At 55.2% G+C, this 14,326-nt stretch overlaps 1 protein-coding gene across 2 annotated transcripts; it reads right to left on the bottom strand.

The window, feature by feature from the left end:
* Positions 1-2,017: 2,017 nt before the first annotated feature.
* REN (renin) lies at positions 2,018-12,336 on the bottom strand. 2 transcript variants are annotated; one of them, XM_065888030.1, is made up of 10 exons: positions 12,240-12,331; positions 9,027-9,177; positions 8,348-8,471; positions 7,628-7,746; positions 6,441-6,637; positions 4,589-4,597; positions 3,932-4,051; positions 3,378-3,522; positions 2,994-3,092; positions 2,208-2,369 (listed from the first exon to the last, which is right to left on the bottom strand). In XM_065888030.1, exons 1-10 carry the CDS (start codon positions 12,317-12,319, stop codon positions 2,208-2,210), a joined length of 1,206 nt encoding a protein of 401 aa, XP_065744102.1. In that variant the 5' UTR covers positions 12,320-12,331. The 2 variants fall into 2 exon arrangements, with proteins under 2 accessions (XP_065744094.1, XP_065744102.1); XM_065888022.1 differs by lacking the exon at positions 4,589-4,597 and having other exon boundaries at positions 2,018-2,369; positions 12,240-12,336.
* Positions 12,337-14,326: the final 1,990 nt, after the last annotated feature.

Here is a 14,326-nt window from a genome sequence, read left to right as displayed (position 1 = left end):
AGCGGCCCGCTTCAATCGCCGCCTCGCAGCCGGGCGCCCGAAGCCGAAGCCGACCCGGGAACGCCGGGGCCCGCCGCGATTGTGACATCACGGGCCGCGGGGCGGGGGCCGCGGGAACGCTCCCACCCCGCCCCGCCCCGGCCCACTGGCCGGCGGGGGTGCGCTGCCTGCCACCGCGGGCGGCTGCGGCCACAGTTACCTGGAGAGCCTGGCGGGGTGACGCCCCCGGAGAGGCCGTGACGCAGGGGGCGGGGCCCGGGTGGGGCCCGGGTGGGTGGGCCCGCCCCCACCCGGGTCTCAGGGCCGGTAGCCCCCGGTTCACTCCCCCGACCCGCTTCCGTGGCAGCGAAGTGGCCTCCTCCTTCCCACCTCGGCTGGGGCCGCTTTCCCTGTGTAACCCGGGGCAGGGCCGGGGGAAGCCTCTTCCCGCCCCCCCACTGCAACCTGGAGTGTGGAGATTCCGCTGCTCCCAAGAGGTCAGCTTAGGCTGGACCACCTGTCCGCCAGCTTCCTGCCCCCAATCCCTGGACTCCTGGAAGAGACTCTGTGGGAAGAGGCCTTTTCCGATGGCGAGGGGACTTTGGGGGATGCTTTTTGGGGGTGGGTGTGCCAATGGGGACCTCACTAGTCACCCGGCCGCGTGGGAGAGCTCTCACTGCACCACCCAGAAAAGTGCCTATTTCCCCACGTTGACCCTTTCACCTATTCAGGAACCTCTCAACCACAAGCTTCCTGTCCTGATTGCTGTGCAGAAACCAGCTCTGCCCGGTGGAACTTCTGCGATGATGGACATGTCCTATATCTGTTCTGTCCAGTGCAGTGGCCACCAGCCACATGTGACTATCCAGCAATTGAAATGCGGCCAGTGTGACATTTAATTTAATTTTATGTTTAATGTAAATAGCCGTATATGGCTGTCTTATTGAACAGGGTAGGAGATGATTGGGGGGCCTGCCTACTTAAGGTCATGGAGCCCCAGTCTGTTGAGCTGGAAACGACACCGACTCCAACCCTTCCTGCAAACAGTGAGGAAATAAAGCTAAGCAGGCAAGAAAGTTCAGAGAATTGTGCTCCTGGCTCTGCACTGGGATGCTGGCAGGTGTGGGAGTGCTGCCCTAGAGAGGTCCTGGTGTTCTATACAATTCCAAGAGCCTGTAATTCTAGAGGTACGAGCTTTGCTGGGCCCTGGGTGGACCACTCAGTGCCTCACCTTTTTCAGTCAAAAGAAGGGTGAGCAGCTGTCATGAAGAGGGACAGTGTCAGTGGCCTCATTCAGGTAGATGCTGCCTCTCATTCCCCAAGCTACACATCTCCTGCAGGTCGTCCAAGGGGTCAGAGTGGGAGAAGACATCAGCCTGAGTCCCAAGTCTTGTGAGATGGAAGACAGCAGTGCATACATCTGTGTGCTTGTGCACCTGGCCCCATACCAGGGTGGGTGAAGCTCTGAACCTGTGAAGGTACAACTGCATGTGGCAAGGTGGGAAGGCCCCCAGACCTGAGTCAGACGGGCAGCCTCCTAGTTTTGATTTTTCACGCTTCACTGAGCACTCTCGGCCAAGTGCTTTCATTCTCTGTGCCTCAGTTTCTCCACATGTAAAAAGGGAGCATCGGTCGGATCTCTGGTGTTCTACGTTTTTAGGTGTTGGTGCCTTAGACTGCATGGGTAAATGGCGATGTGGGGTGGGGGGGTTGCAGTGCCCGAGTGCAGAGCCTGAGCTTGAGGCTGGCTTCCATGAGCTGGGACCATCTTTCTGGCCCACAGTCCACTGCCACAGTGTTAGCCCTGGTCCTCAAGGGGCTGGCTCTCTGCAAACTTCCCACCCAAGGTTGTGTAAACCTTCAACTCCACTCGAACCCCGCTGATGTCAGATGGATGGCATCAGCCCTGCACGCAGGAACCTGTGCTTCTGAGTGAACGTACAGTTTGTCATTCTGTCACGTTCCTGTCTGCACACGATCTCTTGCTTGTGCTTCCCTCTGTTTCAAACCCTAGTGAACCCAGGTACAGTGGGGTTGTGAACATGAAGTCTTTATTCTGTTTGTCCTCAAAGTAGGGAAGAGCTGGTGCTGGGGGCAGGGCGCACATCCAGGAGGTGCTCCATGCCCCTGAGTGAGGGCACAAGCACAGGCAGGGGTTGGAGAGTCCCAGAGAGTGCTCCAGCTCTGGGCTGGAGCTGAGGGCAGGACCTGCAGGGCAGCAGAGGGCCTCAGCGGGCCAGGGCAAAGCCAATGCGATTGTTACGCCGATCAAACTCCGTGTAGAACTTGCGGATGAAACTGGCACCCAGGACCCAGACTGGCCCCGTGGGCGGTGGGACGTCCAGACCATGGAGGGCCAGTGTACACAGATCATCGCTATTGTAGGGGTCCTGGCAGGAAGCAAGAGGGTTTCCACACTGCCCAGCTGATAACCACGTGGCCTGACTCCAGCAGCCATCCTCAGCAACATCTCCCCACCAGTCCCCCATCCACACCGGGCCTCCATCACATCCCGGCCCTTTGAACCATCATGGATTGCACCCCTCCGAGAGGCAGGCGCTAAGCTGGATGCTGCTAACAATGCATCAGGCACAGCACTGCCTTCAGGAGCTTACAGTCTGGCAGAGCTTCTGGTCCTAGACGAGGTAGTTAACACCTCTAAACCCACTGAACATAAAAAGCAGGTAAGAGTATAGGAGCATAGCATTACTGGGGGCGTTGGATGAGAACGGAGATCAGGAGATGAGTACAGTGATCCTCAAATTTGGCGGCAAGTTGGAATCACCTGGGGAGTTTTGAAAACATTGATGCCCAGGTACCACCCCCAGAGGTATCGATAGGTGTGGGATGTGGCTTATTACTGGGATTTTTAAAAGCTCCCAGGTGACCCTAGTGTGCAGCCACGTTTGAGAACAACTGGTCTAGCAGGTAATCTGTGCATAATGACTTGTCTCTTTTTGAGGGCCCCTGCCCACCCTCCCTCCCTGTTGCCGAGGGGCAGACTAGAGTCTCACCTGTAATACATAGTCCGCGCTGGTGAGCGTGTAGGCTCTGCCTCCGAGGTGGAAGGAGATGTCAGGGAGTGTGGGCACTTGGTTACAGTTCACGACATACTGGCGGTGGGGAGGGTCAAGGGAGCCCCTTTGAGTGTGGGAGGTCCCCCAGCAGACATAGCCCTGTGCTTGTGGCCCGGCCCTTCTCCTGGAGAGGGCTGGGCACAGTCCCCAAGTCCCCAATCCCCTCTCCCAGGGACCAAGGATCAAGCCACACATGGGAAGAATGTGAGAGGCAGGCCTGAAATGGTCTCATTTGGGACCGAATGTTTCCTAGGGTCATTTGGGGGCCTGGACCAGGTGGTGCTCCCCCCACCCCTAGCGCCCTCCCCGCCAGCTCCTTACTTCATCTGTGCTCAGCTCCTTGGCCCCCAGGGTCTCCATGAGCAGCCTTAAGGAGCTGGTGGGACCCGAAATGTAAGATGCACCGGTATCCACCACTACCATGCAGCCCTCCTCACAGAGCAAAGTTGTCGACCTCACAGACACCCTGGGGAAGGCCACACGGTCAGACAGACAGATGGACAGCAGGCTGATGGGGCACCACCAGGCTGCATGGCTTTCCTGAGTGAGGGCAGATGATGGGAGGGAGTGCTGGTGGTCCAGTGATTCAGTGAAGGAGGGGTAATGCGTGAGCTGGAAGAAGAGAGGTGCTGCCCCCTCCCTCGGCGTGTGGCTTAGTGACCCTCCGCTTCCTCCCAGTAGGCCCCCTCCCCTCTGAACCGTATATCTCAGTGTTCCCCATCCCCGGACAAAGCAGGCAGAGAGCAAGTGTTGGCCAGACCTTAAGAAGCGGCTGCAGTAGGAGAGAGGGCAGGATGGTAACCCTGCCCCTTCCAGACCCCACCCACGGCAGCAGCAGCATTTTTAGAGAGTGAGGAGGGTTGAGGATTCCTGACCCTTTCATTCTGATCTGCCAGGAGCCAGTCTTGCTGACGCTCACGTAGTGGAAATTCTCTTGGTAATACTGGGGGTCGCTGCCTCCCAGCACGATCTCTCCCCCCAGCAAGTGGGAATTCCTAAAGGGAAGATCAGAAGCTCTTGGAGACCCACAACCTGGAGACTCAGTAACCCCAGCAACGAGGGGAGTTGGGCACAGGTGCAGGGTGGGGCAGAGGAAGGCGGGGCGGACGGCAAGGCTGGGGAGCTGCAGACCATGCCGCTTCTCCACCTTTCTTGCCCCTTCCCAAGCCCAGTCAGAGGTGGTTCCAGGAGGGTCCGGCTGCGCCGAATAAAGCACCCCCAGAGAGGTCACAGAGAAGGAACAGGCACGCGGACGGTGAGTAGAATGCAAACAAGACACAAATCAGCCCCACCCTCACTTGGGTTCGGGTATCTGTGTGCTGCGCAGGTGCACGGGACATGGGATGGGCCTCTGGGAGCCGTCGGGTGGGGGTGGGCAGGGACGTGAGGAGAGCGGGAAGGTGGAGCAGAGAGCTTGGGCCTCCAGTGGAGCCTGGGTCTGCTGAGGTGAGTTTTGGGCAGGTGGCAGGTGTGATTCTGGGCCAGGTGCTCTGGAGGGTCAGGGCCAAGTGGGGGGGTTTCCGTCTCCTCACTTGGAATTTCTGCAGAGAAGGAGACACAGCAGAAAGGAAGACTTTGTTTCAGGTGAGCCCCACCAGCCTGTTGTTTGGCAGGGTGGGTATCACGCACTCTTTTTACCCTACAGGCAATGGAGTCACCAGGAGGTGAAGTCACTTGCCTGAGTGGGGGACTGGAGCCAGGGCTCCTGGTGCCCAATCCGAAGCTGATGCCCCTTGCTTTCCTCTCCTCCAGGTGGCTTGATGCCTCCCAAAGCTCAGGGCCTACCTTAGGGCTGGTTTCCTCTATGTGTGTGTGTGTGTGTGTGTGTGAGAGAGAGAGACAGAGACAGAGACAGAGAGACAAAGAGAGAGAGAGAGATGCGATTTTCCAGCATTCATAGTAGAAGGCAAGTGTGCATGCACATGGGTGCACAGCGTGTAGGTTGCACGTTATTTGTGCAAGTGCAATTAATTGCATTTTTATAAATCCAGTACATACGCATATGTGCTGGCACAATTTCCCTCTGCCTCTCTCCCCAAACTTCAAGCTCTCTCTGGATGTTGCCTCCTTCTCATCCCAGTGTAAAGGAAGAGGCAGGCCCTCTCCGCAACAAGGCCCGCCTTCCTCCTGTTTGCTGGGATCCTACTCCCTTCCATGGCCTCCAGGCTCCTATACCCTCAGTTACCTCCTCCTTCTTCCCACATTTTCAACCTGTCACTTTCCACTGGCTTCTTCCTCCACCTGCAAGCACACTCAGGCATCCTCCAGCATTTTAAAACACCCACCCTTCTTTTCCCTGCTTCTCTGTGCAGCTCTGTCTGCACCCCACCTGGCATTCCCTCCCCAGACGAATTTCTCAGGGCAGCCTACATCTGCCTTTGCCTTCCTGACACACATCCACCTCTTCACTGCTTGCCATCTGCCCTTGCCTGGCCTCTAAAACACCTCTTCCCAAGACGGCCCCTCACAGCCTATTGGTGGCCTTTTCTCAATCCCTCCCTTTCTCTCATCAAGCCAGACACTCCTTTTCATTTCATCTCTGTGATTTCTCTGGACACTGACCCTCCCCTCTGTCCTCGCTGCTACTGGCCTCCTGTTCGCACCCTCATGATCTCTTGTCTCCAGCTCATACCGAACAGCTGAGAGCAGATCACATTTCTACTCAACAGCTGAGAGCAGCTTCCCCAAGATTGGCTAAACTGTACATAAGCTCAGCCTAGTATTGAAAGCATGGGGTTTCAGCCTCACGTCCCCTGTTGTTGCCCATCACGTTGTCATGTTTCTTGTCTTCCCTGCCGGACTGTAAGCTCTGTGAGGGCAGGGACTCCGTCTTGCACACTGTGTTCGTGGCTGTACCCCCAGAGCCTCACACAATGCTTGTCATATCAGCGCCCAGTGTTTGTTGAATCAGTGAATGAGCAGATAAATGAGGGGATTAATGAATGAATGAAGTCAGCTGTCTATGTGAGAGAAGCCAGGGCCCTTACGGGGAGGTCCGCCAGCCACGGCAATGCCTTACTTTCCATCACCCCCACACTGCATTCTCCTCTTGGTCTAGAGCAGTGCTGAACTGAACAGAAAGTAAAAGAAGTTTCCACAAAGATGGAAATGCGCTACACCTGTACTATCCCAAGTGGTAGCCACTAGTCACTGTGGCTGCTGCGTACTTGAAATATGTAGTGTGACTAAGGATTTGAATGCCTAGTTTTAATTAATTTTAATTTAAGCATTGGCTTCCATACTGGATAGTATAGCTCTAGATATGGATTGAATACCACCTGATCCTGAATACATCAAAATCCTGGCCTAGAACTCTCTTCCTACCCTCCCAGCTCTCCTGCCTCCTTCCCTCTCCCCGCCTCTGCCCCTGGAGTCCAGGCCTACCTGCTGTAGTAGACAGAGAAGACGTCCTCCTTCAGCACCCTTTGGGAGAGGATGTGGTCAAAGACGGGGGTGACCCCCCCAATGGCCTGTGCAGGGAAGCCCATGCCCAGAACACCATCAAACTTGGCCAGCATGAAAGGTATCAGGGGCAGCTCCGTGACCTCTCCAAACGTCTGTGTGACTGTGATTCCGCCCACCTGTTGGAGGAAGGACCAGAGGAGACCAAGCCCACAGCCTGTACCCTGGCCAGGGTCTGGTCTAGGCTTCCACACTGGGGCCTCGGGGCACACATGGGCCCCAGGGTGTGACAATCTGGAGTAAGACCATTTCATCAACACTACATGCATATCACCTCTCCTAATAAACATGTAGGTGGCAGAGTCCAGAGGGACTGGAAGGGGCAGAGGCTGAGAAGGTGGTATTGCCAAGCAATAGTAGTAGAAGAAAAGATGCCAGGAGCTCCCCAGTGGCCCAGCTTTCACATCGGCAGGACTGGGTTTTGGTCCCCTACCCCCATGATGGGCCGAGGATTTCTCCAGCACAGCCAGGCCTGCCCTTCATGATCCTTTTTCCCTAATTTCACGGACAAGGGGGAGTAAGGGCTCATACTGATTTCCTCTCAGTTCCATATGTACCCTTCCCCTAACTCTGTCAGAGCAGTAGCTGGAGAAACCCAGAAATGGAGGAGGGTCAGACACAGGCCAAGTGACAGTGAAAACCAGGACTGACCCTAATCCCAAACTCTGAACTCAACTATGACCTTAAAACCTAAGCCTGACTCCAAAAGTGATGCTGACCCTAAGGATGACAATACCCCTGACCCCTGACCCCTGACCCCGACTCTGACTCTGGATTTCAGTCTAGGGTCTAGTTAAGAGCCCAGTCAGAGCTGGGTGACCTCAGGCAGGTTACCTGACTGCAGGCTGTGGGGCTCAGGACAAACCCTATGAGTGCATTAGATGGAAAGGCCTCCACAGATCACCCAGGTTGAGCCAGGAGCTCAGGTCTGCTCTGCCCCAGGTCCTTTGCAGCTCTGGAGAGAAGTAGCAAAGGAGGGTGCTCTTCAGCTCTCCGGGCTCCAAGGTGGACGGGCCTGTACCTTCCCCAACCACAGGCCCTAGGCTGGCAGGAGGCGTCTAGGGACAAGATGGGCAGGAGGTCAGATGACCTGGGATGGCCTCACTTACAGTCACCAGGTCCTGGCTCAGGAAGCCTTTGACCTTCCCAGATCCATAGTGGATGGTGAATTCCGTCCCATTCTCCACATAGCTGGAGGATTCCGAGGAGTCGTAGAGGCTGTGAATCTCTGGCAGGGAGACATAGGCTCAGGGCCAAGGGAGGCCCAGGCAGGGGGCTCGGGGGCAGGCGCTGGCTATGGCCCATGTGTTGAGGCCTGAGTGCAGAGACAGGGTGGCCCTGAGCTTGGAGGCTTGGAAAATGTGTTTCATCAATCAAGGACTGTGTACCTCGGTCCCCTGTAATGTGCTCATGTCTCTGAGAATTTTGTCTCAAGTGAAGTATTTTAAAGTAATTGCTAACACTAGGGTGGGGAGAAGATTCTGGTCACAGTAAGCATTCAGTAAGTTCATGGAGGGTAAGGACGGCAGAGCCCAGGAGCCTGGGATGGGTCTGAGAATTCAGTCCTCTCCCAATCTCAGGAGGAGTGACAAATGGCTTTCTGGGTGGGCTGGGGGCTCCTGGAGCCTGCCTTTTTTTTTTTTTTTTTTTTACCTTGGTGGCCATATAAGAAAAATGGGGGACATTTTCTTCTCTCTTCTCAGGGGCAGTGGGAGCAGAGGCGGAGAGGTAGCAGCTCAAGTGGTAGCAGGAGGGATTTAACTGGGTGTGAGGTGGGACTGCCCAAGCATGACAGGGCAGGGGCTTTGAGGAGGCACCCCGGGTCTCACCACAGGCCGTGTAGAGAGGGCTGCACTTGGTGGAGGGCACCCAGAGGTTGGCTGAGCCCGTGTCAAAGATGACTTTGAAGGTCTGTGGTGGGGTGCCAATGCCGATCTCACCATAGTACTGGGTCTGCAGGGATGAAACGAAAGAGGTGGCTTGAGGGACTCGGGGAGCCTTGGGACTTGGGGTCTTGCCTGATACCCCCTTGGCACTTGGGGCTGGATGAGGCAGATCATGCAGGCTCTCTGGGCTTCCATTTTCCAGCAGGGATGGGGTGGGAGGCTTAGCACTGTCTTATGAATTCCCAGGAAGTGGGAGGCTCGATGAGACAAGAGGGCAAAATAAAAGTACTGCAAATGAAGCAGGAAGGTGCCCCAAGCCTTAAGGAACCACTGATGCAGTATGTAGTCAAGCTGCACTGAGCCTGGTCACAGAAACCTGCATCTGAGGTCATACACCCCTCCTGCCCACCCCTGGCACCTGGGCTTGGGGCCCAGAGCCTGGATTCCTAAGTTCCAAACCTGACCCTGCCTCTGGGCTCCTTCCTGCCCTCTGTGCCTCAGGCTTTCCAGCTGTGAAATGGGAATTTCGTGAGGTGCTCAAAAAGGGCAAAGAAAGCCTTAGGCCCGAGAGAAAAAGGAGAGGGCAGGTGCTGGGGGCCAAGGGACCGAGCTGGGCACTCACATCCAGGTAGTTGGTGAGCACCACGGGGGAGGTGCGGTTGCCAAAGGAGAGTGTCTTGGTGAGCTGGCTCCACTCAGCACCCAGCCTGGCCACGTCCACGCCTCGCTCCTTCAGGCTTTCCCAGACGGAGGGCATTTTCTTGAGGAAGATCCTGGCCCGTGACGCAGTAAGAAAAAGTAGAAGGGCTCTGTCCTGCCCCATAATAATGGTAGAGTTCCGGAAGCTTCTGACACCACTACCCCTAACCTTAGCCCAGGCACCTAAGAATCACTCTTGAGCCCTTAGGCCTCTAAAGGAGAATTTACAAACCTCCATGGTCACCTACGCTGGTATTAAATAACCCTCAACTAACTCCTCCTGTTGTCTACTTTTGATCCTTATCACTGCAAGGCCATTTGTTCATTCGTTCATTCCGTAGTCACAGGTTGAACACCTACCCTGTGCCTGCACCGTGCTGGATACTAGGATGTAAAGATCATCACTGCCTTCAAGGAGCACCAGCAGGCCAGGAGACAGAGGAGGAAACAGCACTGACTTCCCCTCCAAGGAGATGAAGACTGGGAGCGCCCCTCTCAAGGCTGGGCAGGAGGGGGCAGTGCCACATGGGGCCTGCAGGTGGCAGCAGACACCCTCAGTGGCCTGTGGGGGCTGTGGGATGCTGCGGGCAGGGGCCCAGCCAGGACAGTGGGGTGGAGAGGACCGATTGAACTGGGTGCGGTGGGGGAGAGGTGGGCGTCTCCAGAGTGCCTGTGCAGCCTGTCCTTGGAAAGATGTGCCTTCTGAAGCCTAAGTCCCGGTCCCTCGGCTTCTTGTCCTGACACTTTCCTATCAGCTTTGGGAGGCAGAATTAGACCTGGGAAACTCACTGAGCTGCCACCACATGAGTGCCAAACACTGTGCACGCCACCCCACCCATGTAAGCCTCATGACAACTCTGCAAGCTGGCTGTCGTTATCCTCACTTTATGATAAGGAGTGAGGTGCCTCAGAAGCGATGGAGCAGACATTTAAAGCGGCGTGATCAGCCCTGTTTCCCATATAGGGTCCCCTGGGCTCTGACACGAAGGCTGTGTGCCAGGGGCTGGAGGATGTCCTGAGCTGTTGGTGGGGGGTCCCAGGGTTGCAGCCCAGTGTCTGGAGTATCCCTCTTTCTGTACTTGGTACTATCCTTTCCTGCTCACACCTCGTGTATTCTGTGTACCCCATTATGCCCACAAACATGAAGGCAACTTTCACGCCTGTCGATATAATATTTTAACGGAAATGACTTGTTAAATTCATAACATAGTCTGCTCTTCAACAAAGTATTTTAGCAATTGTGATCTTCTTTGATTCTCAGCCATCTCATGAGCTGGGTAATTTTACTATTCTCATTTTACAGATGGGAAAATGGAGGGGCAGAGAAGGCTTGACCCCAAGGAGGGCTCATTTTCCACTATTTACTATGAACAACCTCAGCTCTGGACCTTTACTTTTACCTTTCTCCTTTTAGAAAGTCCCTTCCTTCTCCCCTTCCCCTTCCCTCCCCACACCCCAGCACGTTCATCCTTGGAAGCCTAGCATGCACCCCCCGTCCCCGTCCTGGGAAGCTTGCTCCATGAACTCCCTCCACAATGGCCTCACCTTTGCTTGGGCTCCTGTTCCGTTTTCGCGGGGTGCTCACAGCCAGCACTGCACAGCCTGGTGCTGAGGGCATAGTGGTTGTGGGGACATGCTTGAATCTCTTCCTACCAGCGTGATTCTGAGCAATTTACCTAACCTCTCTGGGCCTTTTCTGAGCTCCCATTAACTCCTCTGTAACAATGGACTGAATGGCAGTACCTACCACGGAGAAGCACTTTGCAGATTAAGCAAGCTGCCCACTGCTCATAAGTAAAAGGCATTTGTGTATGTAAAAGGCAAGGACGCACCTTGAGAATGGGGTCTGCTGTTTGGATCTCTCAGAGAGCCTTGCATCATGCCCTGCACGTGGCAGGTAGCAAAATTCCTGTAAGTATGTTTTAAAAGCCTGACTCCCTCTTCACCTTGGCCCAATTCCATTCTTCTTCTCTTTCTGAAGAGAACAAGGGAGAATATTTCCACCTTTCCCTGCCTTTATCCTGGGGGTGGGGCCGCGCTCAGGCACACGCTGCCTCTGGGAAGCCCCCCCGCTCTCTCACACCATGCCCCCAACCCAGCAGCTACTCTCCATGAGCCTTGGAGCAGGGGAAACCAGCTTTGGAAACAAAAGGCCCAGTGCGTGCCCAGGCTCAGCCTCTTACTTGTGACCTCCGGGAGCCTCAGTGTCCCCAGCTGCAAAATGGGACTGCTGAGTTGTTTGGAGGATGATTTGAGATGAGATACGGGAAACGATCCTGTGAATTCCTCAGCATTTTACAGACTTAGCAACTCTTACTGTTATTAAAACCTGCCCTCTTACCTTCAGATCTTCTGGTCCCATCTGCACTCCCCAACCTGAAACCCTTTCTCCACAGGCCCCCCACCCCCCCGCCTCTCCCCTTCTGCAGCCTTGAAGAATTGCTTGTTCCCACAGGGCCTGGCACCAAACATGGATGTTAGGTCTCTCTCCTCCCACCTTTGGGCTGCCTTAAGCCTTTCTTTTAACAGTTGTGATAACCCACCCTGGAGTATGATAACAGCTGGGTTTTTACAGCGTGCCTGCACCAGGCCGAGGGATCTACATGCAATATCTCATTCAATCTTCAAAGCAGCTCTGTAAAATAGGTGTTTAAAAATGGTAAACTGAGACCTGGAGAGGTTCACTGTCTTGCCCGTGGTTCCAGAGCTAGTTGGCTCTGCTAGTGGAGCAGAATTTAAACCAAGACTACCCAATTCTGGAAGCCTTGCATTTAATCACTGCTGTGCTGCTTCCCTGGTAGACTTAACTGTACTGCACCCCTCTTAGTAATTAGGCTGTGAGCTCCTGAGGGGCAGGGAGTATGTCTCAGTCATCCCTGGGTGCCCCCACTGCCTAGCATGGTGATCTATGCAGGAAGTGAAAGCTCTGGTCAGGGATCAAAAGACACTGCTTCCAGGCTTAACTAGTGCCACTGCTGGCTGTGTGATATTGGGCGAGTCACCTGACCTCTCTGAATGGAACCATAAACCTTGCTGCCCTGCTGATCGTGAGGACTGGGTGACATCACATATCTGAAAGCCTAGGTGTTAGGAAAATGAGGATCCCTTCTCCCCTGCCACCCTCTCTCCCAGTTACCGTCTGAAGGCGCCAGTGTCTGGGGGGAGACCGAAGGTGCAGGAGCCACAGAGCACCAGCAGGAGTCCCCAGCGAGGCATTCTGCTCCACTGGTCCACGCTTCCCGTGGATCTACGCTTTGCCTGTGTCCCAGCTCTCTCTGGGATCCCCTGAAGGACCCTTCTCCTTTTGTACGCTCCACACTTGGGATGCCTGCGATTCTGCTCTGCCCTAATTTATTACCGTGGGGCAGATGACAGGGCAGCCAGTAATAAATCCCTCCGTGGGACTGAGCTAAGTGGGTGAAGGGTGATCAGGCTTCTGACGCGGAGCAGGGGGCCCAGAGGAAGGAAGGTTGTGGGAAAGCAAGGCTGTGCCCAGTGACGCCAGTAGCCCTGTCTCGGCCTGGCCCTGTGACCCCTCAGGGAAGACAGAGGCTGATGAGAAACAACACTGCTAGGGGACAAGGGCAGGGCTGGGACAAGCATGGAACCCAGGTTTCCCGTCCCTCAGCCAGTCTCCCTCACCCCTTGCCTTTGTAGCTCTGTCTTCTGGGTTAACCTTGGCTGTGCCCCTGCCTAGCTTCTCCTAGGCTGCATCTCAGTGTTCCCATCTGGAACATGGGTGACCCCTCCTGGCTCGTTCCCTGACAGAGCCAGAGCCAGGGGCCTCGATGCTGCTTCCCTCCAAGTCTCTGTCGGCAGTGGCTGTTTATGGGAAAGCGCAGCACAGCCCTTCCTCTGGAAGTGGGCACCTGGGGGCAGGGGGCGTGTGTCCATCCTCAGTTGACCTAGTATTGGTGGAAGGGAAGGGCAGCCCTGGGGATGTGGGGAGGCTTCTGCCAAAGAGCGAGGTGGGGCAGCTGTTCTTCCAACCCCTCCTCCTCTTTCTGCTTGGCCTTAACTCCTTTCTGGGCTCTGTCTCTGCCCCCTTCCCTTTTTCTTGTAGCTTACAAGCAGTCAGGGGCAGCTCACCACACACTCACCTGGCCCCTGAATCCCAGGGTGGGTGCTATTTATTCCGCTTAGGATGTCCTCTCCTGGCGTCTCCCTGCTCACTCTTAGGGCCCACTTCCAGTATCACTATCTCCTCCGTGAAGCAGGTGCGGATTCAGCCTGGAATTGACGGTCTCTGCTGGGGGCTCCCACAGTGCAGACACGAGCCTTCTGTGAGAGCACAGACCTCAACTGTCCTGTCTCGGAATTATTTCTGTGTGTGTACATCTGCCTCTCGCCCAGAGTGGTGCTTAATACTTATCAAATGAGTGCCCCGTGAACCGTGATGAGCAGCGCGAGAAGCCCTGGCGTCGCTGTTGGGGACCCGGCTTCTAGTTCTGACTCTACCACCAACTTGCTGTGTGACGTGGGAACCTCTTCCCCTCTCTGGGCTTCAGTTCTCCGATCTGGAAGATGAAGCAGCTGCTGGGTGGCCCCAGGGCACCCTCCTGGGTAGACACTCTAGTATCCCAGTCCTGTGTATTCAGGGCACTGCTCTCTGCACCGACTGTGGGCAGTAAGAACTTAACCAGAGGCGCTAATCTCTGTTGCCAACGTGTTGTCTAATTAATGCATTTGGATCTCTGAAATTACAACACCCTCACCAAGTGATGGGAGAATTCGGTGTTTCTTGGTATAAACTCTCACTGGAGAATTCTCAGGCCCTGCGGTTGGCATTGGGGGAAGCATTTGAGGGCAGGGGAGAACTTTTAAGAACACCTCAAAGTGGGAACATCTCTCTTGTCAGGTTGAATAAATATTTATTAAGCATCCCTGTAGGTCTCGGGGCTCTTTCATTTATTAGCAAGTATCCACTGAGCATTTCTTGTATAGTAGACACTTTTCTAGATGCTGGAGTTACAAAGGTGACAGAAACGAACACCATTGCTTCTGCATAGCTCTGTGAAGTGGGGACCCTCTGCTCAGACAGGAAGCTGAGGCTTCAGAGAACTTAGGGAAGGACAAGCTGAGCGCTTTGCCTTGTGACTCCGGGCTCCTCTCTGGGGCCGTGTGTGTCACAGATGACCGGCAGAGCCAATGGGATGCGAAGGAGAGGGGTGCTGGGCTGTGGCTGAGTCTGCCAAGCCCACAGAGCCTCCGATGGGGGAGAGG

Source organism: Phocoena phocoena, chromosome 1 (genome assembly GCF_963924675.1).
Source record: "Phocoena phocoena chromosome 1, mPhoPho1.1, whole genome shotgun sequence".
In the NCBI taxonomy this organism is placed as follows: Eukaryota; Metazoa; Chordata; class Mammalia; order Artiodactyla; family Phocoenidae; genus Phocoena; species Phocoena phocoena.
The sequence above is the reverse complement of the archived record's forward strand: the minus strand, read 5'-3'. Positions and strand labels throughout refer to the sequence as shown.